The 26,186-nt window shown below is 48.3% G+C and overlaps 1 protein-coding gene across 2 annotated transcripts; it reads left to right on the top strand.

Annotated features, from left to right (window-relative positions):
• Positions 1-113: 113 nt before the first annotated feature.
• On the top strand, positions 114-23,412 carry AKAP1 (A-kinase anchoring protein 1). Of its 2 annotated transcripts, none has more exons than XM_064467537.1 (11): positions 114-251; positions 11,337-13,014; positions 14,263-14,396; positions 15,819-15,945; positions 16,502-16,632; positions 17,520-17,697; positions 18,383-18,533; positions 19,190-19,257; positions 20,733-20,806; positions 21,606-21,671; positions 21,817-23,412. In XM_064467537.1, exons 2-11 carry the CDS (start codon positions 11,361-11,363, stop codon positions 21,874-21,876), a joined length of 2,643 nt encoding a protein of 880 aa, XP_064323607.1. In that variant the 5' UTR covers positions 114-251; positions 11,337-11,360; the 3' UTR covers positions 21,877-23,412. The 2 variants fall into 2 exon arrangements, with proteins under 2 accessions (XP_064323607.1, XP_064323606.1); XM_064467536.1 differs by lacking the exon at positions 114-251 and adding an exon at positions 1,577-1,711.
• Positions 23,413-26,186: the final 2,774 nt, after the last annotated feature.

The raw sequence follows: 26,186 nt of genomic DNA, 5'->3' as shown, positions 1-26,186 counted from the left end.
CCGCAGCGCGCGCAGGCCCCAACAGGCGCCGCGGCCGCTGCTAACGGCGGCGAAGAGCGGTGGAGGGCGCAGGGCGCAGGCGCAGCGCCGCGGGGCGGGCGGCTCTCGCGAGAGGGGCGGGGCGGCGGGAGCCGCTGCATGTCCCAGCCCGGCGGCCCGGCTGGGCTGCACGTGGGCTTGGCGCGGCGGCACCGGCACCGGGACCTGCTCCGGCACCGGCGCGGGGGGGGCGGCGCCGCGCCGGACCATCCGTAAGTACCGCCGCGGGGCTGCCCGCAGCCCCCTCGGGGGGCGGCGGGGCCCGCAGCCGCGGGCTGTCAGCCGGCCGGTCCCCCGCGCTCGGCCCCCCGCGCTCGGCGGGGGTGCTGCTGCTGCCGCCGCCGCCGCTGTCCGTGCTGCTCTCCCCGCGGGCCGCCGCTCGTTAGGCTACGGCCGTGGCGGGAGCCGTCCCGCACAGTCCGGACCCCGGCCCGGGGGTCTCCCGGCGCTGGCTCCGCCGATGTCGCCGCTCGGAGCCCGGGTGCGGCGGGCTGTGCCGTGCCCGTGCCCCCCCCCGGGGAGCGGAGCGGCCCTGCTGGCCGGTGGGCTGCTGTGGGCGAGGGGAACGGCGGCCACCGGGGCCGGGCAACGGGGCGCGAAGGAAAGCTCTCCGCGAAGTGCGTGCCAGTTCGGAGTCTTTCCGTGTTTTTATGTGCTTTTTACTACTTACTTGCTACTCGACAACAGCAAAGTCAATTAGTACATTCATGAGAGAGGCAGCTGTGCGGGCCAGAGCGATCATCTGAGTTGGTATTAAATGTGATTCACTCCCGCTGCAAACTGTGCTGTAGCTACTTACAGATGAAAGCGTGAGATGTCATAAGTGTTGCAGGCTTGGTAGTAAAGATTAAGGATACCTTGTGTTGTCTCTTGTACGTCTGGTATGGCAAGGCTTGCTTATGGTTATGGTAATAGCCAATAAAAACTGTTATTAGCAAACTTCTCATATATTGCAGTGAATTCTATTTGTTTGTAAGCCAGCATGGAACATAGTCAGGAGCAAAGGAATTAAATTCTGTTGCTACTGAGGAAGTAATTTTCCAGTAGCCTTGCTTTCCTGGGGGAATCCTTGTTGTTTGACCTTTTTCTTTCCCCCCCCCCCCCCCCCCCCCCCTTTTTTCTTCTTCCCCCTCTTTGAAGCAAGTAAGATCTAAGTTACTTGTGTCCAACACTGGGCAACTTGATCTATATCTGGCTAAGTTCTTTATCGCAGTCTGGTAAGTTATACCATGAAGCAGGCAACACAAAATGAATGACCATCTCAGTAAGGGCATCCTTTTCATGCAAGTTACCTGTAATAGTAGGAAATGGCAACAGAAGCTGCATTAGACCACAGGCTGTCTGTTACATAAAATATATATAAAATAGGGGGCTGCAGAATAGAGGTAATTCTGACTTTCTGTGTTTTTAGGGTCATGTGCTGCCTTCGTCAGGCTGGCAGTTGCACTAGCACCTGCTGAGCATTATTGGAGCCTCTGTGGACTTTGTCTCAGGTGAAAGGAAACAGCTTGTTGCTGGGGAAAGTAGTAGCAGGAGATGGTGACTTTACTTTTCTTCTGTTTGTTTTGTGCCTGTGAATGATCTACTGAGCCGCAGCCCTACGTGTGCGCACGGTATAGCCAAGGAAGAGCACGTGGTACGCTGGAGCATGGTGCAACTGCTCGTGAGGGAGGTATGGCTTTTTCTTGGTAGCACACAGCTCAGTTGCTCTGACAGCACTGGTCTGAGCTTGCTCCTCTGCCAGCGGGCCACTGTATGACCCAGTTCAAGTCACTTAACCTTTTCATTCTTTAATGAGCTTCCTGTGTAAAGGGTGAAATACTGGGCAGGCATCTGCTGAGCTAATGTACCTGTCATCTAGTAATCTCAATGTACCTGTGATTCTGAAAAAGGATGGTATAGCTTTACTGCATGTATCCTGATGGCACAGTTTAGTTCTTGATTAATTGGTTTGCTTGTATGTGCTGCCTAGTGCACTGAAGGAAATTACAGCCTTTTAGTAAGTTAAAAGGAGCAAGGAGCCTGTAGAACTTGAGCTGTCTGTGCTAGAATCCACCCTCTTATTGCACCACTTGCTGTCCTGGTACTGCTCATTTGACAGTCCCTCTTCTGTTTCAGTGTTTCATTGAGCTCTTGAAGGACTTCCCAAAGCTCTCATGAGACACCAGAGCTGGGGCATTTAGGGAGGTGACCCTCGCCACGATTGCAATGGTATCTTGTACAACAGGGCTTTGGGGTGTCTGCCCTGAGACATGAAACAAGTTATATTGTTAGGTTGGGAGGGTCTGCATGGATGGTGCTGCAGGAGCCCAGTTGTGTGTTCTGGTAGCTGCTTCTTAATTAGGTGTGCTCGTTGTGCTGAGTTGTAGACACCTGTCCTAGGAACCAGATTCCTTCTTAAAGATCTCAGGAGATGCTTTGAGATACTAATACTGAAAATCATCAACTACCTAGAAAGCCTTGGCTTTAGCCTGGGCATTCCACAATGCCTGCAATCAGACAGCAGGAATTCCCCTCACCACCCAGGGTGTGAGATGAAGGTTCCTGCAGTTCAGATCCACCACGCTACCTAAGCTCCCAGTTCCTGCAGATTCTCTTGGGAGTAAACAATGACAGGAGTTTGTTTGTTTGAGGATTGCAGCCAAAGCTGTTCAGAGCCAGAAGCAGTTGATTTGCTGTGTTGAGACTCTCGTGTTCGTTTTGAAAACATTGCAGGCTGACTCCAGGGGTGTTTGAGAGCAAGACTACTTTTGCAGTAGTGGAGTTACCTGAAGAGCCTAATGCTTTAAAAGCAACATATCCCACTTATTTATGGCTCTCATCTTTCATGCACACTTAACCGACGTGAAAAAAATTATTTCAGGTGTTCCTAGTGTCCAGGGAGGCTGTCATAAGACCAGGGCTGGTGTCCCAGGTGTCCTCAGCAACACCTAGAAGCATTAAAAAACCTTAATTAAAACATTAATGACTCCTAATTGTTTGATGTTTCAGGTCTAATGACTAGCCTTTTTAAAATCCTGATTTCTAACTACAGTGCTTCTGCGGAACTCTTAATGAGTTAAACTTCATGAAGTGATGATTAACTTCAGGCAGCCACTTCCAGATAGTTGGAAGAAGCTATTTTATTCAGCAGGTACTTAATATTTCCTAGAAATTAAGGCTGTTAAGTTTGCTTCTCATGGAGATTGCTGCAGGTCATATGTTTGCATGTAACTCGCTGCTTTTGCAAATGATCTGTCTTCACCTGTTTTACTGTGGGTTTTTTTTTCCTATTGTCCACTATGTGGATTCTGTTTGACTTTGCCACTTCTGTATTTTGTACCCTGGCTGGAAGCTGACTCTGAATTTGTGGGCTCTGTACATTACTCTTACGAGAGTTGAATATTTCATGAAAGATCATTTAAAGCCATTCTTCCCAGAAAGGTTGGACTAGATGATCCCTGAGGTCCCTTCCAACCTGGGATTTTGTGATTCAGCAAACAAATCACTGCTTGTAGACCTGAGGAGGTCCTGATTGCCTTTGACCTCTGCTGCCACCTGGCAATGAGGATGAGAAACTTACCATGTGCTGTAGCTGATTTTGACTCCCCATGTATAAATAGCAGCAGTTCCTGGCAAAAGCTCGTGACCTGCACGTGCCTCTTGTATCAGGGGCATTAGCTTTGCATAGGGACAAATCTGTGAATTGGAACCTTGAAATCCCTGGAACAAGAATTGGACTATGTATCCCCATAAACGTTAGGGCTGTGATCCTGCAGTTGCCCCTGCTTTGAGGAGGAGCTTCTTTCGGTATGAGCTTGGACTTGTATTCCGTTTGTTCTTGAAATGCAGGGTTAGGAAGGTTGCGTGTGTGTGTGTGTATTCAGGGGTGCAGGAAAGAAATGTGCACATCGCTTCCCTACAATATTCAAGCTGAATGGAGTACAGTGTCCTGTTTGCTGCCTAGTACAGAGGATGGGCTCCTGCCTTTTGAGTGGGAGTACCTATTTTTTGTTCCTTGTGTGTCCTCCAACTCAGTGGGGCTCTAGGAAGGTCATCTAATCTGTGTCTTGGCTTTGCTTTTTTAAAAAAAAAAGACTGCCAAAGCTGAGGACAGGAGGCAGCCTGTGACCTGTGGGGGAAGCCTTTCTGTGTAGGAGAACAGCCCCTAGCGTAATCTGGGCAAGGGCTTGTAGCTGCTTCTGTAATACGGATCCAAGTGAAGCATGCCTTTCTCTGATTAGCTCTCAAGTATGTTGTGTAACTCCTCATAGCAAGCTTGTTAATGCATACAAGTTCTCCTCCTGCTTGTTTAGTCTGAATGACTCTTGGTGAAAACCTTTGCTGTTCCTTCCTAGAGTAGATGAGCACAGAGTGCCTTTTTCACAAATGTTTGCTATTCTTCCTCTCTGTATGCTTCTGTGAGTTACTCTCAGCAAGCCAAGCACAAGGCTTCCAACTGAACACCACTGCTTTTCCGTTTCAGTCTAGTCCAGCTTTTGTTTTGAGGAGCTGTTTATCAAGGCCTTGCTGCTGTGCACAGTAAACCTCCCAGCGAGCAGGTCTTGATGCTGTTCTCTGGATACCTGTTTGGTGCCTGTGCTGCCTCTCTTCTCGCTGCCTCTTACAGTGGTGTCAGTGTATTGTGATGTAAACCTCGCCGTCCTGTCTCCTTGAAAACGCAAGTCTGTTTTTTGTCTTGTGTGCCAAGTATATGGGAAGCCTTTGGTTAGTTTAGCTCCTGAGTGTTGTGTGCACCTGCTTTGGGAATTGATACACATGCTGGGCATTTGACTTAGCTGGTTGCTTTTAAAATGTAAGTTATAAGCTGCACCTGTGGTGGACACTAAACTATGTTGCCCTTAGCTTCGTTGGTGTAGAAGCAAACACAAAATGCTAAGTATTGGGTATATTTTTTTCAGAAATTGTGGAAAAGCAATTTGTTCTGTTCTCCAGCCTGGATGAAAATGCAGAAAGAATGGAAGATGGTAAACCCAGGATTTGGAGAAAATATGTGTAATGTGTTGGTAGATTATAAAGGTAATAAAAGCTGCTTGGCCTGGACCGTGGAGGACTGATTCTCTTTAGTCTTCTGTGAAAAATGCTTTTAAAACAAGAGTTGAATCTGGACTGGTAGGTGTGTCAAGGAGGAAAGAGACTGTTGAGAAAGAATCCCAAAAAGTGGGGTGTGTTAGTCTCTTGGCTGTGAGAAGTGATGTTCATTCCCCAGTCAGGGGTGCCTGTATACAGCGTTGGTCAGTCTGAATCAGAGGACTTCTCTCTGCAGTTTAAAGCAGGGTGACACAAGAAAGGTTGTACAGCCTCTGGCTTAAGTGCTAAACTCTTTTGGCTAGCTTGAAGGAGCGGGAACATTTTGTCTGGCTCCATTTCTGGAGCTGACTCCAAAACAGGCAAAAAAAAGCCTCAACCAAATTTGGAGGTATAGCCGAGAAAGATAAAGGTGGTATTGGTAAAGTGGCGTCTGGAATTTGCTTCTGGATCAGAGATAGCTTTCTGGCAAAGTGGTGAAAAATGTGATCTTGCCTTCCCCTGTAATAGAGGATTCCCAGGGAGACACTAGCTTGGTTGAGGAAACTAGAAATAACAAAAGGATTGGGGCAGGAAGGGAATAAGATATGCAGTGCAGTAAGGAGCTTGACAATGTGGTAGGGTTAATGTGAATTCCAAAGTGTAACCTGTGGCTTATTGCATAGCAGGAGCGATCAGCTCATGGCCTTGCATTAATAATGCATTAGGCAGCACAGGCTGTGAAGTTTGGTGGTTGGTGTTTGCACAGACATGAGCTTCTTGATGATTTCCAGGAAGATCTGTAAAAAGGCGCTACGCTTTGGCTAGGCTGATACTTTTAGTGTAAACCTCTGCTTTCACGCGTGTAAATAGAAAGTGTTTCGAGTCCTGCTTTTGCCTAGCAGTGATACGCTGGAGCTGTGCTGGGCTGCTGCGTGGCTCCTGAGTGGGAGAAAGTACGCAGAAGCAGTGACTGTAAAAGGCAATGGGAATAAAGCCTGGGCCGTCAGTGTAGCAGCTTCAGCTTGCAAAGGAGGGGAGTGAGCTAGTGCAGGAACATCAGTGAAGCTGATTCCACTGAAAGCCGTTTTTATCTTAGAGATAAAAGGAGGCCTGGCGTTGGTCCTGTTTCTTGTTCTAGAGCTCTAGTTTAGCTCTACGATGCCCAACTCTTTCAGCCTTTTTCTTAGGTCGTAATTTATCCCTCTGCAAATAAGACAGTTGGTTCTTAAATATTTTAAGGCTGTGGAGCAGCTTCATTAGCAGCTTTCATTCAGAGAGGAGACTGTTTCTTGAGCTCTGTAGCCCATGTTAACTGGGCTGGGAAAAGGTGGTATTGGTTAAGGGGTATCTCTTGCTGTTCTTGTCTTTCAGTACTGGTGTTTGAAGCAGAAATTGCTGCAGAACACTTCAATTGTTTAAGCAGAGGGAAGCTTACCTGTTCACTTCTTTTCAAAGTGCATGCCATCCAGTTTGAGATCTTGCTTGCCTGGCTCCTACCTGTCTTTGGGCGTTTGTAGTTACCGAGTCATGTCTTCTGAGCTCTCGCCTGTGGGCAGTGTTGGTTTTGATGGTGGTCCGCCAGGCTGGCCTGGGAGAGGAGGGTGAGAAAGGCTGCGAAGGCCTGTGACTGATTGGAAGCCTGGTGATCAGGAGTGTGGGATGCAAGGGCTTGCAGCCCGGTGACAGTGACGCAGCAGGCACAGTGACATCACAGATCATCCTCTAAGGTCAGCCTTTGTAAGAGGCTATAAAACGTCTGCAGTCAAGTAAGTCTTTCTATGTTTTCTCCTGTGCGGTAAGTTCTCTTATTTTAATCTTAACGGTAGGGCCTCTGGTTCTTTAGGTTTTTGTCAACTCCTGTTCTGATGCCTCCTATAAAGCCGGGCAAGTGCTACTGGTTATTTTTAGCATGGAGAATGTTAAGAGCCCACGTGGTCCCGTTTAGTGTTAAGTGTGCCAGCCTTGTCCAGTTCTCTTTCACCCAGATATATTCCTTTCCCGGGTGCTGTATTGCTAACTGGAGGATTTGCAGGGAGGCATCCTGGCCTTGCTGTTGAAGCTACATTTCCAATTTAGCTGCCTGCCTGTTTGCTCTGTGATTGTTCCAGCCGGTCTTTAATTCCAGCCTGGTTTTTCGCTGCTTGTGGGGGGTCTGGAAGCATAACCTCTCAAATGCTGGAGCAGGAGGGAAGCAGAGGAGGCAAGCCCTGGCAGCACTGTAGAGTGGGTGCCTGCAGAGCATGGGGCTCAGTCGCTTGGGAGTTGTCCTTGTGTGTCTTCTTGCAGAGGCTTGAAGAAGCTTGGCTCCAGAACAGGCTTTCTTGTGCATGGAAAGCCCTGAAAATGTGGAGCGGGTGCTTGCTGAACTCTCCTCTGGGACCTCGAGAACGAATGATCTGGCTTCTCTGTGAACCTAGTGCTGCAAACATTTCTAACCTTATCGGGATGCGTATAGAGAGGGATTGTTTGTCCTGGCTAGAGAAGCCAGGTGGCTTAAAACTACGCTGTGACCCTCAAGCAAGTAAGTAGAATAAGTTGACTGTCTGTGGCTTTTTTATTGAGGTAGGAGAAGCGTGTGTTCATTCTTGTCCTCATCTCCCCGACCTTTACAGGAGTTTTCCATAAATCGAGTCAAGTCAGAGAGCTGACCAAGGCCTCCTCTCCTCTGGTGACTTAATGCCATCCTGACCTACCGTGGGTATTATTTAGCAAGTTGGAAAAGTCTCGCGTCCCGGCTGCAGCTCTCCAGCAGTGCCTTGATGTAAGGTGTGACACTCAGTGGATTCCTGGTGTGCCAGAAGGAAGCGGAAGGGGCTGGTGGCGCAGGCCGAGCGCGTACAGTGTGTGAGCTCTGCACCAGCTCAGGCCTGCGTTTGGTGCGGGACTGCACGGGGCCCTGCGGGTTGGGAAATGGCACGGGGGCACTCAGCGCTTCAGACAGGTTCTGGCTTCTGCAAGGTGATCACCTCTGGTCCAAAGCCTCTGGAGCTGCTGTGCTTCCCCAGCTGGCTGCTCCTGCCTGGAGGGCGCAAGGAGGGCGCAAGGACTGTTGGGCCAGGCTGCCTCCAGTTTGGCAGCGGTCAAGGCCATGTGACTTGACAAGTTGCCATTTTCTGTTCTGCTGCTGGCAGGAAAATGCCAGGCTTTCATCCTGCCATGCGTTCAAATGATCCCATTGCTCCTGCAGTCCTGAACGGGCTGTCAAATTGGCAGCGGAGAGAGGGGTTTTGTTACTCTTAAATGTGTTGGAAAATGCTGGTGAGCTTTAGGAGCAATCCTGTGGAGAAATATGTGCTGCACCTCAAATTAAAGTCAAATTAAAAACATGATATAAAATGAGCTTTGCAAGGAGCAATCAGCTAATCCACTAGACTCCACTGATCTAAATATCATGGAAGAGTGAAGATCTTGACCTTAAATGATACTAATGTTTAAAATTAGTCTTAGAACTCTTGCCCGCCAGGCTTTGGGCCAGGCCTGTCCCTCTGTGGGGCATCCTGCTGCTGTTTTCCTGTGCTGCAGAATTGCATGGGGCTACCGTTTGTACATTTGGTGCAACTTAATAGGGAATTGGATTATAATAATAGGGCTGTCTGTTTAATCAGAAAGCTTCCTGGGAATGGACTTCTGTGAGCTACTTCCATTGGAGTTTGTGGTACGCCTCTTAGACAGCTTGTAGGGTGGTTCTGCATTAATTATAACAACCTAAGCGGACAGCAGATGAGCGCTTGCAGTGGCTCACAATGTGCCATTGTGCTCTAGAGCATAAATGTGAACCTTTTGTCTTAGGAATATACAGGCTTCACCCTTTCCATTTACCAAGTTCCAAAAACCAAGCATCCGAATTATTGACTAGGGGCGTGTGTGTCTTGTTTCATTTTGTTGATGTGTGGTGTTTTTTTTAATTCCAAATCTCGGGTGTTGCTGAAGTGAAGGTTCGCCCTCAGCGGTCAGTTAGGAGCCCTGCTGCTTGACTGACTGTATAAAGCCAGATGGAAGTAACTTGGATGAGTGAACACAGACTCAAGTTTCCTTTGTAGAACAAAATAAATAATTTGTGATATGCTGGACATGTTAAGGGATTTCTTAAACCATGGCTGCAGCTGACCTTTGATTCGGCATCAAGCAAGGGCTTTTCTAGTCCTTGTTTTTGCCATGCATTTATTTACTTGCCTCAGTTAGGACTCTGTGGTAAGCAGTAGGGAAATAATGCCTGTGTCCGAGCTAGCTTGGATAAAGTTCTGTGTTTGCTCCTGTTGGATGGGAGGGTGTGACTGGAGGAGGTGAGATGTCTGGAGTGAATATTCAATTATCTGTGGCTTGGGTTCTCTTCTGAGCCTGAGGGAGGCATGTTTTTGTCCCCAGTTAGAATGTAATCAGCTCCTTGGGAAAACTGGGACCTGAAGGAGAGTCGTGTTTGGGAGCTGTGGTCAGAATGCTTGCCCTGATAACAAGATTCTTTTTTCTGGTTGAGACAGACTAAGCATAGTCAACAGAGGGACTTGATTGTCTTGTCTAAGAAATACTGTGCTTCTAAAGAGGAACTAGATAATATTTCCAGTGGGTGGTTCCTGTTTCTAGGACTTTCCTATCACCTGAAAAAAATCTTTATTTTTGTTGCTCATTGACAAAGGTCTTGAGGTCTGTTTGGAGAAGTCTGTTGTGTGTAGGCATTGTCAGGCATGTGGAGTTTTGCTTTCATTCCTGCTCAGTGGAAAATATGAACTGTAAGTGCTTTGCAGCAAGGCTGTTTTGGGGATGTGGGTAACTGTTTAGCTTTGTGTTCCAGCTGTCGACTTTCCTTAAGAAAAAGGAAAGGCATGTCAGCCTTTCCTTGTATAACCCTGCTACCCCTTGAGCAAGTCCAGGGGAGAGCTACCAAGATGATCAGGGGACTGGAGCATCTCCCTTATGAGGAAAGGCTGAGAGACCTGGGTTTGTTCAGCCTGGAGAAGAGAAGGATGAGGGGGGATTTCATCAATACCTATCAATATCCAAAGGGTGGGTGTCAGGAGGATGGGTCTAGACTCTTTTCAGTGGTGCCCAGTGACAGCACAAGGGGCAACAGGCACAAGCTGAATCACTGCAAGTTCCAGCTAAACATGAGAGAAAAACTCCTTTGCTGTGCGGGTGCCAGAGCAGGGGCACAGGCTGCCCAGAGAGGCTGTGGGGTCCCTTCCCTGGAGACATTCACACCCTGCCTGGACACGGTCCTGTGCCCCCTGCTCTGGCTGAGCCTGCTCCAGCAGGGGATGGGACGGGATGATCTCCAGAGGTCCCTTCCAATCCCTACCAGTCTGTGATTCTGTGAACCCAGGTGAGGCTTGTAATTGGAGGAGCATGACTGGGACATGATTCTCCGCAGTGTCCAGGCAGGCAAAGGTTCACACACTTGCCAGAGTAAAAGAGACAGCTTTCAACTCTTGAAACTTGGAGTAGCGGCTGTCAATGTAGTAAATTTAGAGCTATAACAAACTCTGGAGCTGGGTTCCTAAGCAGAAGTCCCTCTACTCAGGCTGCTTTTGCTAGAGAAATACCGCTACGTAGGATAAGGGTGTTTATTTCCCATCTTCACCACTGCAAAATTTTCCAGAGGGATGTCTCTTTATTGGGAGACACTTGCTTCATCAGGCTGTAGTTGCTCTTTGTTTCAGAATTCTGACGCTGTGCATGTAAAAGTAAATGAAGTAGCTGCCTGCGTGTGGCTGTTTAGCTCCTACTTAGCCGCAGGCTTGAGTCGTGTGCCTGCACAGGCAGCCTCCTGCAGTGCTGTGGGTGAGGTGGTTTGCAAAGCCCTTCACATTCAGTGAGTTATGTTTTAGAGAAGTGTGTGTTGTCAACCTATGAAACTGAGCGTGATGCTGCCTCTCCAGCAGAGAGCTGGGGAGACCTGCAGTGCACCAAGTCTGTCTTGGACTACTTGTGGTAGAGCTGTGTTGTGAACCCAGCCTGATGCTGGAGAAACTTGCAGCGCTGGATGCTCTCCTTGTGGGTAGTCCTGACCTGCAAAGGTGAGACAGGAGGAAGGAGGTGAAATTGCTTTAAGTGCAGAGGTGAGGGGAGGTGAAATTGATGAGTAAAGTGGTGAGACATGCCCAGATATCCCCCGGCTTAGGTAAGGATCTTGTTCTGTGGTCTCCTGGTGGAGCAGAGGTGTGAATTTCAGAGTGGCTGGAAAGCATGCCTATTCATGCTAATAGAAATACCTCAGGGCATTTATGAAGCTTTAGCCTTCCTGTTCCCTTTCCCTGTGACTGTTTTAACATGGCTTCTGTTTCTCCTTCCAGATAAAACTGCTGAGGCTCCGTAAAATGGCTTCACGCTTCTGTGGTGTCATCCCATACATCATACCTGGAGCACTGGCACTTCTTGGCTGCTGGTGGATCTATTCCTACAGAAAAAAGCATGCAAGCCATCACAACAAAGAAGCAATAGCCATTGAAGAGCAATGGCAGGAGGAAGTGCCAGAGGGTGATTCATCACCCAAAACAGAAACATGTGTTCCTCGAAGACTGCCTCTCTCATCAGAAGAGGAATGCCCAGAGAATGAAACCTCGACCCCGCTGCTGTCAGCAGGGTCGATGACGCCCTCTCTTCTGTGTAAAACTCATGAGAGGCTAGATCTCTCACAGGACCGTCCAGATCTGTCAGTACTGACAATTCAGGCTAGCACCCTTGAGGACGACAGTGGAAAACTGGAAACAATAGGATCTCAAGACGAAAGCGTTGTCCCTGCTTGTGCTTCTCTCCATCTGATTTCCAAGAGTGCAGAGTGTCACAGCAGTGCTGCAGCGAGCCTTACGCAGGAGTCAAGCTCTCGTGCAAACCAAGATCAGTGGCCATTGGCATCAGTGACACTGACGCAAAAGTCTTTGGGAATCACGGAGACCAGTGATGCAGAGCAGTTGGATGAGTCTTCACTTAAGCCCCCGAAGGAAAGCCAAATGCCAGAAGTTGTGCTCCCAGGTACTGACTCTGTGACAGCTGTTTGCCTGGGACTGGAGAAGGGAGCCAACACCACACAAGCCTTTCTCAGTAATGAAGTTGTACCCAGTTGCACTGATTCCGCAGTGAGCGTGTTGTTACTGGGCGACTTGGAGCCTGCCTGTTCGGAGCAGTCGGGGGAAGAAGAGCTGTCTGAGTCAACTGCAAGTATTGTACCTGTGTGTCAGGAGGATGAGGACACACAGCCAAAAGGAGATGAATTTGGAAGAGAGAAGATTGCAGGGGTGACTTTGGACAAGGAAGAAGCTGACCCAGTTGAGCAAGCAGCACTGCAGGTTGTTTCCAAGGTCATCTTGGCAGCAGGTGAGGAAGTGCTGTCTGGTGCTGTGGGTGGTGTGTCCACTGAGGTTGCTGCCAGCCGAGCTGAGACCCCTGTGGAGGTGGCAAGCGGTGGTTCCTCTGATGAGATGCTTGCGGCGGAAGCTACAGCAGCCAGTGTGAACGTCGTGGTGAAGTGTGATGCTGCCACACTGGCATCCCCGCAGGCAGAGGAACAGGAGGGGAGCGCGACTGATTCCAGCTGTTTAGCATGTGGCCGTTCATCTGGCCGTGTTCAGGGAGGCACAAAAGACTGTCGGGTGAAGGACCGTGTACGCTGTGAATCCCAGGGAGCTCATTGGACTTCTCTGGAAAACCATGGAGGGTCACTGGCGAAGTCCCCTTTGGTTATGGGGGACTCCGCATGCAGTGCATATGCACCTGAAGGTGGGACAAGTGTGGAGGGCTCACTGCAGGGCACAGTGCTGTCTTGTGCGTCAGGCCAGCGTTCAGACTCACTGAGACTATGTGAAAGCCAAGACAGGTCTGCTGATCAGAGCTCAGTACTAAGTGAAAAACCTCCCAGTCTGGAGCTACCTGAAGACAAAGTGCCATACAGTAATGGGATACTGAAAGAGGGTGGTCCGGACTTGCACCATGAGTGTAGCCAGCTAGCAGGGGTGGATGGAGATCATGCAGGAGGTAAGGGATTTGAAAATCCTACAGACACATGGTGAACAAGCGTTTTGTGTGGAGTAACCCTTCCGTTTCAGAACACGTTCAGATAAATCCTCTTTGTGCTTAACTTGCCCAGTAGCTGAATATTTAGTCCTCATGTGCAGGTGGGTATGCATTTGCTCTCAGAATCCTCACCTCTGTAGGATTCAGTGCTAGCTGGGTGATCTTCAGGGGGGGAACAGGCAAAGGGGTGAACAGGCCGCTCCGCTTCTGGCACAAGGCTTGTTGCCCAAAGCTAAACACGTGCTTGAGTAGCCCAGTGAAATGGACCACGTCTGGGTGTTGGCCAGGCTGTTGGACACCGTGCTGGGCTGAGGCCTGTTAATACCAATGGTTTCTGCTTCAGTTTGGCAGCCTCTAATAAGTGCTGGGTTCTTATCTGTGTTTATGGGCTGCAGCTGAAAGGAAAGCTGTGAGGCTGGTTTCTGAAGTGCTGCTGGACACACCAGGGAAGTGCTCTGATGAATTGTGCTAGAATCAGTTGGTTGGAGACCAATTACCCTGAAGCCTTTTTTGCTTAGAAGGGTAGGTGCACGCCAAGAAATCCCAAGAGGGATTGATGTTAAAGAATTTCTCCATGTGTCTGTGCTGCTTTTGCCTTCTAGATCCTGAACGGTGTGTGCCTGGCAGAATACAAAGCTGTCTGAGCAAATGTTAAGCCGTGTGACCTTGGGGGATGGATGTTAAAATCCTTTCTAGGACTCTCTGGTGCCAACAGCCCGTAAGGATAGGGTGTCTTTTGTAGTTGCTACAAAGTAGGTGGAACGTTGCTTGTCGCAAGACGTGGGGATTGAAGAGCCTTGTTCAAGGCATGGGGAAACTGCAAAATACCCTGCTGCAGCAGCAGCTCAGTGTTCATGTTAGCATAGCTCTTACTCAGCTGGTAACTTTGATATAGTGTCTTGTCTCTGCTGCTGTGTAAGGTGTCACCATGTTTGAAGGACTCCTGCTGAACTCAGGCCTCCTTCTCTTGCGTTCCCAGAAGGGTGCAGGTTTTTCTCTAGGAATAAAAGGAAACTTTCAATAGGCTGTGCGTGATGGAACTTCACCTTTTCTGAAATACCGTAGAACCTGATGTGGGAACATCCCAACTGAATGCATGGGAAGAGCTCAATGTAACTGCTCTATGAAATGATGTATTTTCATGGCCTTGTGTCTGGTAGCTGGATTGTGTGGGTTGTCTGAGTGCTGACACATGTGCATGTCTTCTAGGTTCGGCTATAAATAGCGTGGGTTTTGTGGACAGTGGCTGTGCCATGAGGAAGACAGTGAGTCGCCAGAACTCTAAGCTAGGAGGACACGCCAGGAAGTCCGACTACGTGATCTGGGAAATAGAGGTCCCGAAGGTAACCAGCCGCTGGCCTGCTCGCGCATCCTGCCCTGCCCTCCATAGCCATCTTCTGGTTCTTCCAGTCTGGTGCTGGCTCAGTGCCATTCTGGGGACATCAGCAATAAATCAACGACGATTTAAGCATTTAGCAGCTCCCATTGGGACCCAAGAGAAGTGAAGGGCCAGTACGCAGCTGTTAAACAAGCAGTGTGTCATGGCTGCACCTAGGGTAATGCTGGTTGTTGGAATCATTATTCCCCATGATCTTCCACGCCGATCATTTAGTCTGATGCTTTGAAAGCATCCAGAGGGCTTTGAGGGTACACGGTTATTACAAGCAGGGGATGAATTTTTCTCCTTGCCGCTGTCTAGGGGCGTTATGTTTCAGGTGCCCGTCCAAACCCTTCCTCGCAAGCTGAATGCTCATCTGAGCTCTTATGTGAAGCTGCGGAGTCTCTGTCTTTGTAGGGTGCTTTCTCTTGGGTTGAGAGCAAGATTGTGCTTTTTTTAGGGCTATGTTCCTAGCTTCTTCCCAGCTTTGTATATGCAAAATCACCTGTGGCTGCCCTGCACAGCATTGCGCTTGCGGTTCTGCTTCTCAGCAGACCCAAATAGTGAGAGCCAGTAATGTGAGACAGCAGGTCCCAGCAGGATAAGTGCACTGCCTTGAGTGCTCGGGTGCTGTGAGCCTAGGGAAGGCTTGTAACACGCATTTCAATGCATCAGTAAAACATAGGCTAAGGAAGCAGTTGTGCAGCAGAAGAATACTTTTCCGTGGTTAGTGAAGACAGGCTGTCATTTTTCCTGAAGTAGCTGACTTTACACTGTATAGGATTATCCGTACTGAGTCAGGCCCAACAGGTACCAACTCTGGTATCTGATCTCTAGGTATCAGTGGAAGAGTAGAAGTGACAGGGCTTGCGCAGGCATCTCTTCCTTACCTGCGCAGCTGTCCAGGGTCTCTGTAGTCTACTGGGCGTGATAGCCTGTTTACTCTCCTGTGAATTTGTCGACTCCCTTTCTAATCTAATTAGCTCTTTTAAAAATTTCTAAAACTTAGCGTTTCACATCTGAATGAAAAACGCATGTAGCGTGCTAAAGAAAAAAAAAAGGTCGGAGACTGGGGGAGGATATGACTTCACTTGACTGTAGGAAGACAGTAGCCTTTACCAGGCCCGGTTTTGTCCCATCATGTCTTTGTGTTGTTCTATAAGATAGAAAGGTGGATCTGTCAAAATGAGCTGTATTTGCTGATCTGTATCTACCTTGACTTGTCACTGACTACCTGAACTCTGCACTGGTCCAGCATTGCTTTGTATTTACCCTGCCTGGCCCTATGCTACAGGAACCGGGAAGGTTAGTGAAACAAGCCACAAAGAACAGTTGTTGGATCTGCATTTCACTTCCTGACTGTTGCTTTCCTGTCCCTTTCATAAAGGACTTAGTTGGCCGCTTGATCGGCAAACAAGGAAAATTTATGAGCTCCTTAAGGCAAGCGTCTGGTGCCAAAGTTTATGTCTCAACACTACCTTATTACTGTGACTCCCAAGTCTGTCACATCGAAGGTAAGTAGAATATCTCTTTATGCATGGTCTATTATGTAGCTTGGGGGTCTAATTAGATGGGCAAGGAATTTAAACAGATTTAGTGGCTTTATGAGACCAGCGCTTTACAAAACTTCTCTGTGCTGTTACAGTAGAGGTATATGCCAAGTCACCTGTGCCTTGGCACATGAACCCTCTATTCTAGGGGTGAGAATGCACTTGAACGTCTTTGGCTGCTGCAGTTTAACCAACACCTTTTTCAGGATCACTCCAGTCTTGAAGAAGGAGCTATCAGTGAATGGCATCATGACTGTGAAAGATGTTTGGGTTAATTGTGGCTGAAAAATATATGCCAGCAAATTGGGTTCATGTTGGAGGCTAAAGCTGTAGAAACTGGGGCCTGGCAGTCTGAGCTGCTCGTGTTGGTCTGAAATCGGGTTACGTGGCCAGTCTGTTAAAACATAAGCTGTTGATGTAGTGCAGAAGGCTTCTTTCTGGTAGCTATAGTGCTTCATGTGGTGGGGGTGCCCTCAGCATATCTGTGCTACCAACTTTCTGTGGGATTTCTGTCTACCAGGCTCCTCGCATCAAGTAGAAAAAGTATTGAGCCTGATTGGCAAGAAGTTCAAAGAGCTGTGTCTCACCAACATCTACGCTGTACCTCCACCAACACCACTGACGCTTCATTCCCTCCTTATGACTGCCTGGGTAAGTCCCAGCTTGCTGCTGTCTGTGCTGGTGTCAGGGTGCAAGGTTGTGGCTGGTCACTGCCATCGTAGTACGCTGTACCCGCGGGACTGGTTCACAGATGGCCTCAAAACCAGTTTGGTTTCACGTGGCTATCCGTTGTCCAGCTTGTGTAACTGTTCTAGATCAGATTTATCTATCTGTTCTTCTGCTCCGGTTTCCATTCTGCCTGAGCTGAGAAACGTAGACTCATAGAATCATTTAGGTTGGAAAAGACCGTTAAAATCATCAAGTCCAACCGTTAACCCAGCGCTGCCTCTGTGCATGTAACTGTCTGCGTGGATGTGAAGACAGGCTTTGTTTTGGACAAGTGAATTTGTGCTGGGAAACTAAAGGCATTTTAGATGTATTCCAAGCACAGTGATGCTCAGAAGCTGCCCGACACAATGGCTCTGTAGCAGCCTGGGCAAATTACTTGACAGATGAGACCTCTGTGAGAAATCTTGGATAATCCCTGCAAAGATTACCTTGGTGTTTTAAAACTGCTTGGGCAGGGAATCCTTGCAAGTTGCACTGTGTTGATAGTGCAGCATGACTTGACCTGCATCACTGCTGACTGCTCACTGATCTCTTGGGTAACTGTGTCTCACAGCTGCTCTGTGCCGATAGTCTTTTTGTGTACACGACGGGCCCCAGCCCTAGGCTGATTTCCTTTAGAACAGCATGGAGTCACAGTGAGTAGCTTTCCACTCCTGACCCAAAGTGGCCTTTGGAAGTGTAATACCAGAGTGTTCAGGCATTTCCACCCATGGCTGTAAGCCTCAGGAGTTGCTGTTGGAAAGTGGAGGTGCTGTGGACAACACGCTTGTGTTGCAGTGAACACTGATGAGAGTTCCTCTGTGTGACAGCTGTTCCTCCCGGACGGAGTCACTGTCGAGGTGGTTGTGGCACATCAAGTTGATGCGGGGCACCTGTTTCTGCAGCAGCATACACACCCCACTTTCCATGTCCTGCGTAGCCTGGACCAGCAGATGTACGCCTGCTATTCTCAACCTGGAATTCCAACCCTGCCAACTCCAGTAGAAGGCAAGTAACTTGGTTGCTCACAAATTGTTCCATTGAGAAACAACTTCTAGGGTCACGCAAAAGCCTGATGCCCCTGAGCTCAGCTTGGGGAGTTTCCCGGTGGATATGGGAATGTGATAGTTCACTCGTCATTTAATCTTTCTTTTTTTTTAAGCTGGTGCCAGAGCACAGATGAGGGCATCCCGGGAGTACCTCCCCAGCCACTTAATTGCATCTTGAAACTCAGAATGAGATAAAGTCTGTCTCAGGTTACTTGTAATCAACTTGGCACCTGGTATATTTTGGCTGACAAAATGTGGAGCTACTCCCAGATATTCGGTGTCACTGTCTGCACATAGTGTAAAGTGGAGGGTACATCACACGGAAGGGGTTATTGGCGCATCCTTTCCTTTTTGGAGGCAGACATCACTGTTAGTGGCCAACGTCTAGGAGGGAACTGGGTCCCTGGGCAGAGCAGCGTGGTAGTGGTAGAGACTTGAGAGTAAAGCCCACATCTCCTGAGTCCCAGCTGCAGGCCTTGTCTGGTGGGGGTATGGGTGGTCTTGAAGGAAGATGGAAGCAGCATAAAAAACGCTGTTGATTCTCAGTAGATAACTTGTGCAGCACTACTCATGCCTCAAGTGCGCTGATTTCTGGAAGTCTACTTCTACTGAGACGACATTCTCTGTACTCTTGTGTTTCGTAGCTGGTATCATATGCGCGGCTCCAGGTGTGGATGGGGCGTGGTTACGGGCTCAAGTTGTTAGCTACTTCGAAGAGACCAATGAAGTAGAGCTCAGATATGTGGACTACGGAGGATATGACAAAGTGAAGATCGACACACTCAGACAAATCAGGTCTCTAGCTCATATTCCATGGCCTGAGGCCATATCTGGCTTGAATCTTCATCGCAGGCATCCCTATTGTCCGAATTGCTTCTAGGTTTTTCACAGCTGAAGTGGGAAATGGTAGAAAGGTTTGTCTCAGCGGTGGGCGTGGATTTCTTGGGAGCACAGCAAGCTCTTGCAAGGTTTCTTTTGAAGGGGAGGGGTGGGGAAATGGCAACTTCTGCCACTTCAGTGTGGAAGCTGAGCAAAAGGGTGCCTTCAGGAGGCCCCAGAATGTAGTTAACTGATGGGATAGGAATATGATTCAGATTCTCAGTCTCCCGGTCCCATTGGCTGGGAGAGCCATATTGGATGAGGGCTTTCTTACACAAGCCCGTTAAATACTTGGTTGTGCCCCAGAGGTGGGAGAAAAGCAGTACAGCCTCCGTGTTGCAGGTAGTTTTTGCTTGCAGCCCAATCCAACTTGCCACGTTAATCAGACAGGTTGTTGCTGCTCCTTAGACTGCTGGGAGAATAGCCTGGGGTTTTTGTTTGTTTTTTTTTTAACTGTCATCAAATTTAAACTGAATTCTTGTTAGAACAATTGATTAACCAACATCACCTTAAAGAATACAAGAGTAACTTAAAGCCAGGTTCTTATTTGGGTTGATTCTCTTTTCTTTAAGGTCTGATTTTTTATCACTACCTTTCCAAGGAGCAGAAGTTCTCCTAGACAATGTGGTGCCGCTTCCAGGTAATGGAGCTCTCAAGACATAGTGTTGGTGCTCCTCCTGCAGGTTTAAATGGATGCCAGCTGTGAGCAAGCGATGATTCGGTCTAAACTTTCTCCCTCCTATTGCAAGCGCAGCCTCTGATGTGACTAGAGCAAGGAACAGGAAAATTGCATTTTATTCTTCTGAATACGCTAGCATAGGAGAACCTGTCAGACTCCAGGGGAAAGATGATAGATGTCCAGGCTTCTTCCTGCCTGGAGGAGAGCCTAAACAGCAAGTTGGCAGGACTGGCAGGGTATAGGTGAAGTAGCTGTAACTCCTCTGCCGCCTCCTGTCACAGAGCAGCTGTAAATGCAAACTTAGTTTTTAATCTGCTAGAGAAACATCGGACATTTTCCTACTACAATGACTGATGTGTACAGTTCTGTGTTCAGAAGACTACCCTCCAAGCACTGGAAGAATGTCAGTCACTGCTTAGAAATGCTTTGTTTTGCCATTTTTTATTTCTCTTTTTCCTAGTGCTGTTAGAGATGCATGCTGTATTAGTGTGTAAAAAGCTGCCCTTCTGGGTGCGGAAGGGGTGGCTGTAGGAGCTAGGGTCAGGCCAGGTTTCAGCATGGGGCGGGGGGTGTGTGTGTGTGTGTGTCTGTGGCTGGCAGGACTCTGGGAGGTCCAGGCCCTGCCAAGACTGCAGATGGATGGCAAGGTTTAAGCTGATTCCAGCAGAAGCCAGTGTTTTGCATGTTCTCTGGAGTAATCAACCTCCTTCAGTCTTTGTGGGGTTGTAAGGAGTTCACTTGCTGCTGGAGACGGTCTCAGGGTAGGGAGCACAAAGGAGAAACCCTGTTTTGCAGCAGTTTGGTAGGAAATAAGCAACTTTCCTCCAAAATAAAAATACCTGTATCTGGTCTACAGTGTTGACTGTAACTGTATTGCCTGGGACAGAAGGATTTCCTGCTGCATTCCAGGTGTGGAGTTAGCAGCAGGACCCACAGATGCTGTGCGGGCCGAGAGATTTGAGCTGCCAGTGCTTGCAAAGAGTGCATTTGGCGCTGTTCGGGCGCCAGCCAGCCTGCCGTGCCAGTGATTTTAAGTTTCTGTTTACAGTATTGCACTCTGCAGGGTCAGTAAAGTCCTGAGGCCTCTGAGCTTAGTTTATTAAGGATCAAAATACTAATGGCAGCTCAAAGGTACTGCAGAAGAATACTCTTCTGTTTCTAAAGCCTCCTAATTCAGCAGCCACTTATGTTGACATTCACTTAGCTAGTGGCTTTAGGAAGCGCTTGATCCTTCCCCTCAGCAACGCAGCAGGCATAATGCTTGCGTGATCTCCAGCTTAATAGACTGGTTTCCGCAAATGCCTACAGCAACAGTAGGTGAGGTTCTCTGGCCGAACTTACGTAGGAGGTCAGACAAGAGTAGCTTAATAGTGCCTTCTGGCCTTTAAAGCCTCTGAATATCTCGTTTGTTTTGTCCTGCTCTTTTCTTTCCAAAGACGAGGATCACTTTTCCTCCGAAGCTGATGCTGCTGTTAGTGAGCTGACCAGAGGTGCAGTCCTCGTGGCACAGGTACGGGTACTCGAGAGTGGTCTGGGAAAGTTTTGTTGCTGATTTGACTGCTGCTGTGCTCCTCTCTGCCCCCTAGCATACTATGAGAGTTAAAATCAAAACCAAAGCCAGAGCCTGTAAGCCTGGCTGCTGGGCAGGGCTCTTGCTGAGAAACGTTGGTGCTGAGGCCTTCCTTGTGTGGCATCGGCATCGCTCAGGACTGTGCGGCTGGGAAGGGATGAGGATTCCCTCGATGCTGATGCAGGCAGGAAGGAGGGGCGCCTGACTGGGTTTACAGAGCACAAAGTGGCCTGTTGCCAAGTGGATCAAACGTTCACCTGGGTGTGTGCTGCTTTGCCAGTCTTGACTCTCTCTGCAACACTGCTGTCTGGGATCTGGCCTCTGGCTGGCCAGAGAGAGAAGTAAGGCTTCCGGCAGTGTCCCAAAGGCTTCTGCATGCAGCGCCTGATCTTGACAATGAGGCACTTGCCTCTTTTGAAGCCCTTCTAATGGCGATTGTAGGTATCCATGTAATGAATTGGGGCGAGTAGGAAGCTGATGGCATTTGTGATACTCACTCTCATTGCTTCCTTTGGTTTAATGCAGTGGTCAAACGCCTCCCTAATTCTAGCAAGGGCATGGATCTGAGTGCCCAGAGCGAACTTGCCAGCAGGGTGTCCCAGCTGCCTGGTGGCTGTAGCTCGAGCCTACACATAAGTTGAAGTCTTGAGTATCTGATACGCAGTGACTGATGCTAGCCTTGCATCCTCCACGGCTCAGACCAGAATTGCTGCACACAAATGTTTGTCAATGTTTCCAGGTCACAAATTATGACAATGCAACCGGCCTGCCGCTGATACAGCTGTGGAACCTGATGGGAGATGAGGTGCGTATGTTGACATACCTATTTTTTTAACACTGCTGGACTCTTTATTGTTCATCAGGAACTTGCTGATGTTTCTCACTTGTGGTTTGTTCACCTTTCTGTTGTTTTTTCTTTTTGTTTTGTTGTTTTTTTAACCTCCCTTTAGGTGGTGTCAGTAAACAGAACTCTGGTGGAGAGGGGATTTGCTCAGTGGCTTGACTACTAGCAATGTCCTGGATGCCTTGACAACTCTTTCGACGAAGAAAAACAAAAGAATAAATCTTGTTTTGCACTGTTACAATTTGGTTTGGCAAACTCTCCTAACACGACTGACTTACACCTGAAACTTGTGTTGCACAACTGTTACCGTCTCACTAGAAACACATACCTCACCTCAGTGAAAGGCGGGGTGTCAAAAGCCATAATGACAGATACTGTAGCTTTAAAGCAAAAAATCCTCCCTGGCCTCTACTCAAAAGTTGAGTGGAAAAAGACTTACAACCTTGGGGTTTGCTTGAAGCTAGCAAATGCCTCTGAAATGTTAATTGTGGTTGCATTTCTGTTCAAGATGTCGAATGCCCCGTGAACTCAGTGTAACTTTTAGGAAAAGTTACATTTGTTGTCCTTTTTTTGACAGGCTCTGCCTATGAAATTAATGAATGTTATTGAGGAGTTTAATGTTCAGTTGTGGGCTTACCTACATTGTGCCGCTAACCTGCACAAACAACATTCACCTTGTGTCTTCCTTATGCCAGGAGGTAGATGAATTGCAGTCATTGCACTTACTGTGACACAAGTCATGGTTTTTAGGCTTGATATGCTTAAGGAAGAAAGCTGCTTTGTGCAGATGCTTGAAGTGCAGGATACGTTACCACTACAGTTTTTGCTCTGAAATGACTTGTATTTAAAGAAAATAACTGATTGCCAAGCCCAATTGTAGTTTGTATTTTTCTAGCCGTGCAAGTCTGTAAATATAGATATGTAAAAGAAATGTAATATTTTGTACAAGAAAACCACTGGAAGCAAAGGGAACTTTACAGAAACTTTTTCACCCCAAAATGTCCTGTGTAGGTAGAACTGGTTTGGAGCGCATTAGGGTAGCCAATGTATTTGGAGCATCTGAATGTTGGGAGTGTTTCAGCTCTGCTGTATACAGGACTAGTATTCCCTTAGGTTGCTGTCTGGTTTGAATTGAGATCACTGCATTTTTTGCTAGGTTGCTGTACAGAGCTGTTTAAAAAAAAAAGTAACAACTTGGCATTAATATTGCAGTGGTGTTCTTTTTTTTTTTTGCTCCTTTTTAGATTTCTATTCCATCTTTAAAACTTTGCTCAAGTAATTTAAGCTGACTTAATACTTAAAGACACGCCCTCTAATGTGTATCATTTTAGATCTGTATTGAGCTGGGATTTATTGCTGGCAGGGAAGATACTTGCCAGGAAAATGTTGATGTAGTCAGTCCTCAGAAGTATTTTCAGGTGGATTCAGGGATGTCCTTACATCATAGGAGCTAACATGTCAGTGCATCACACGTTTGGATAGTTGCCTACAAAAGGTCCAGCCTCTTCTGATATGGTAGGGTTATATTTTTTTTTTCCTGAGTTCTCTCCTCTTCGGCACTTACGATTTCATGTTCGCATCTGCAATAACATCCAATGCAAACTGACTTTGGTAACTCAGTTAAATCTATAAAGCATATATTATCTTGGAATGTTTCTTTCCACTTCAATTAAAGCTCAAATTTTAAGCTGTCTTAATCAAATTGCGATGACTAAGAGCCTTCATTTCCTGACCTCTTGTGATGTAGAGTTGGGAATGGGGCTCAATGGGATAAGCAGGTGAGAGAAGATCCTGATGGCTTTTCAGCAGATGCAGAAAGGTCAAGCTCCAACTCCCCTGGGGTTCCTTTTACTTCCAGCTGAAAACCAGGTTTATTTTTATGACGAATTACTTATTAGAAAGCCTTAGTCTGAGCACTAGTACTCAAGGCTGTTGAAACTGTTGGATACGTGTGGACTTAATTTACTCTGGACTCAGGACATCCCTGTTGTCACACTTCGGTGTTGAAAAGTGAAACCTTAGTGTCTGTTTCTATTGTGCAGGCTATAAAACCTGCTCTTTCAAATGTTGGCAGGTTTCTTGTTCAAGCCAAGCAGTGCAATGATGTGAACTGGTGTCCCAAAGAACAGTTTGTCCTTACCCCCTGGTATTGGAGCACCTTGCAACTGGGAAAATCTATTCTTGCAGTAGGATGTATTTGCTCTCTGTGCCTGGAAAAGAAGTGAAGGCATGGGCTGGACTGACTAAGCTAGGGCTGCACAGAACAAAACATGTTAAACTCAAAGTACTGCTGTTGTGGTCTGTATACGTGTACATGTACACAGTCAGTTGTTCAGGGTTCCAGGTACCAGTCTTCCTGATCCCAAGGATTAAAACCAATCCATTGGGTCAACTGTAGAATATACACACAACCTGTAGGTGTTTTGGACTGCAACTCAGTGCTGCTTAGGCAAGTGATAGGTGAAGAAGGAAACAGCATGATTTTTGGTGGGGTAGTAGTGGGGTTGGAAGTTAGCGTAGTTTGATCTCCTTGCCTCTCACCCCAGGAGGAGTGTTTCATTTCACAGGGTTTCTCAGTCCTTGCTAGCCTCCAGTATCTGCTAAGGGATGGCTTTCAGCACCAGGCATGACCCCTCCACCCTGCCCCAGGTAGAAAATTGGTAGCTGGAGTCTTGCAGTGTGGGTGGTTCACAGAATCACAGCATGGCAGGGATTGGAAGGGACCTCTGGAGATCATCCCGTCCCACCCCCTGCTTGAGCAGGCACCCCCAGAGCAGGGGCACAGGACCGCATCCAGGTGGGGTGTGAATGTCTCCAGAGAAGGGACCCCACAGCCTCTCTGGGCAGCCTGTGCCCCTGCTCTGGCACCCGCACAGCAAAGGAGTTTTTCTCTCATGTTTAGCTGGAACTTGCAGTGATTCAGCTTGTGCCTGTTGCCCCTTGTGCTGTCACTGGGCACCACTGAAAAGAGTCTAGACCCATCCTCCTGACACCCACCCTTTGGATATTGATAGGTATTGATGAGATCCCCCCTCATCCTTCTCTTCTCCAGGCTGAACAAACCCAGGTCTCTCAGCCTTTCCTCATAAGGGAGATGTTCCAATCCCCCGATCATCTTGGTTGCTCTCCCCTGGACTTGCTCAAGCCATTCCCTGTCCTTAAACTGGGGACCTAGAAGTGGACACAGGACTCCAAATGTGGTCTCACTAGGGCAGAGTAGAGGGGGAGGATAAACCCCCTCAACCTGCTGCCCACAATCCTTTTAATGCAGCCCAGGACACTGTTGGCCTTCTTGGCCAACAAGGGCATGGTGCTGGCTCAGGGTCACCTTGCTGTCCAGCAGCACTCCCAGGGCCTTCTCAACAGAGCTGTTTTCCAGTAGGTCACCCCCAACCTGTACTGGTGCATGGGGCGGTTGGTGCCCAGGTGCGGGACCTTGCACTTGCTCTTGTTGAATCTCGTCAGGTTCTCATCAGCCCAGCTCTCCGGCCTGTCCAGGTCTTGTTGGATGGCAGGACAGCCTTCTGGTGTATCAGCCGCTCCTCCCAGCTTGGTATCATCAGTAAACTTGCTGAGAGTATGCTCTGTCCCATCGTCCAGGCCATTGATGAATATATTAAACAGGACTGGAGCCAGCACAGGCCCCTGGGGAACATCGCTAGTGACAGGCCTCTGTCCAGGCTCTGCTCCATTGATCGTGACCTTCTGAGTTCTGTTGCTGAGCCAATTCTCTGTCCACCTCACTGTCCACTCATCCTTAGCTTGCCTATGAGGAGGATATTATGGGAGACAGTGTCAAATGCCTTACTGAAGTCAAGCTAATAGACAACATCTGCTGCTCTCCCTTTGTTGACCCAGCCACTCATGCCATCACAGAAGGCTTTCAGGTTGGTCAAGCATGATCCTTCCCTTGGTGAATCCATGTTGGCTATTTCTGATAACCACCTTTTCCTCTACAAGCCTGGAGATGAATTCCCAGATGAACTGCTCCATCACCTTTCCAGAGATGGAGGTGAGGCTGACTGGCCTATGGTTTCCCAGGTCCTCCTTCTTTCCCTTTTTGAAGATTTGAGTGACATTTGCTTTTTTCCGGTCCTCGGGCACCTCTCCTCTCCTCCACGACCTTTCAGAGCTGATGGAGAGTAGCTTGACAAGAACATCTGCCAGCTCCCTCGGCACTCATGGGTGCATCCCATTGGGGCCCATGGATTTGTGAGGATCCAGCTTCCGTAGGTGATCTCTGATGCAATCCTTCTCAACCGATGGTAAGTCTTCCTTTCTCCAGATTTTTCGTCTGTCTTCTGGGGGCTGAGATGCCTGAGCGCCAGCCTTAGCAGTAAAGACCAAAGCAAAGAAGGTATTCAGTAACTTCCTTCTCTGCATCTTGATTCACCAGGGAGCCTTCCTTGTTCAGCAGTGGGCTCACCGTATCCCTAGTCTTCCTTTTACTGCTGATGTATTTGAAGGAGCCCTTTT

The sequence above is a fragment of the Phalacrocorax carbo genome, chromosome 17 (genome assembly GCF_963921805.1).
Source record: "Phalacrocorax carbo chromosome 17, bPhaCar2.1, whole genome shotgun sequence".
Lineage (NCBI taxonomy): Eukaryota > Metazoa > Chordata > Aves > Suliformes > Phalacrocoracidae > Phalacrocorax > Phalacrocorax carbo.
This window is presented reverse-complemented; position numbering and strand designations above follow the sequence as displayed.

Coding starts and splice junctions, on each gene's coding strand:
- AKAP1 (XM_064467536.1), top strand. CDS start 1,688: ATGGTGCAACTGCTCGTGAGGGAG. Junction 1,712..11,336: donor TGCAACTGCTCGTGAGGGAG/GTATGGCTTTTT, acceptor TTCTCCTTCCAG/ATAAAACTGCTGAGGCTCCG. Junction 17,698..18,382: donor CCTGCCAACTCCAGTAGAAG/GCAAGTAACTTG, acceptor TGTGTTTCGTAG/CTGGTATCATATGCGCGGCT.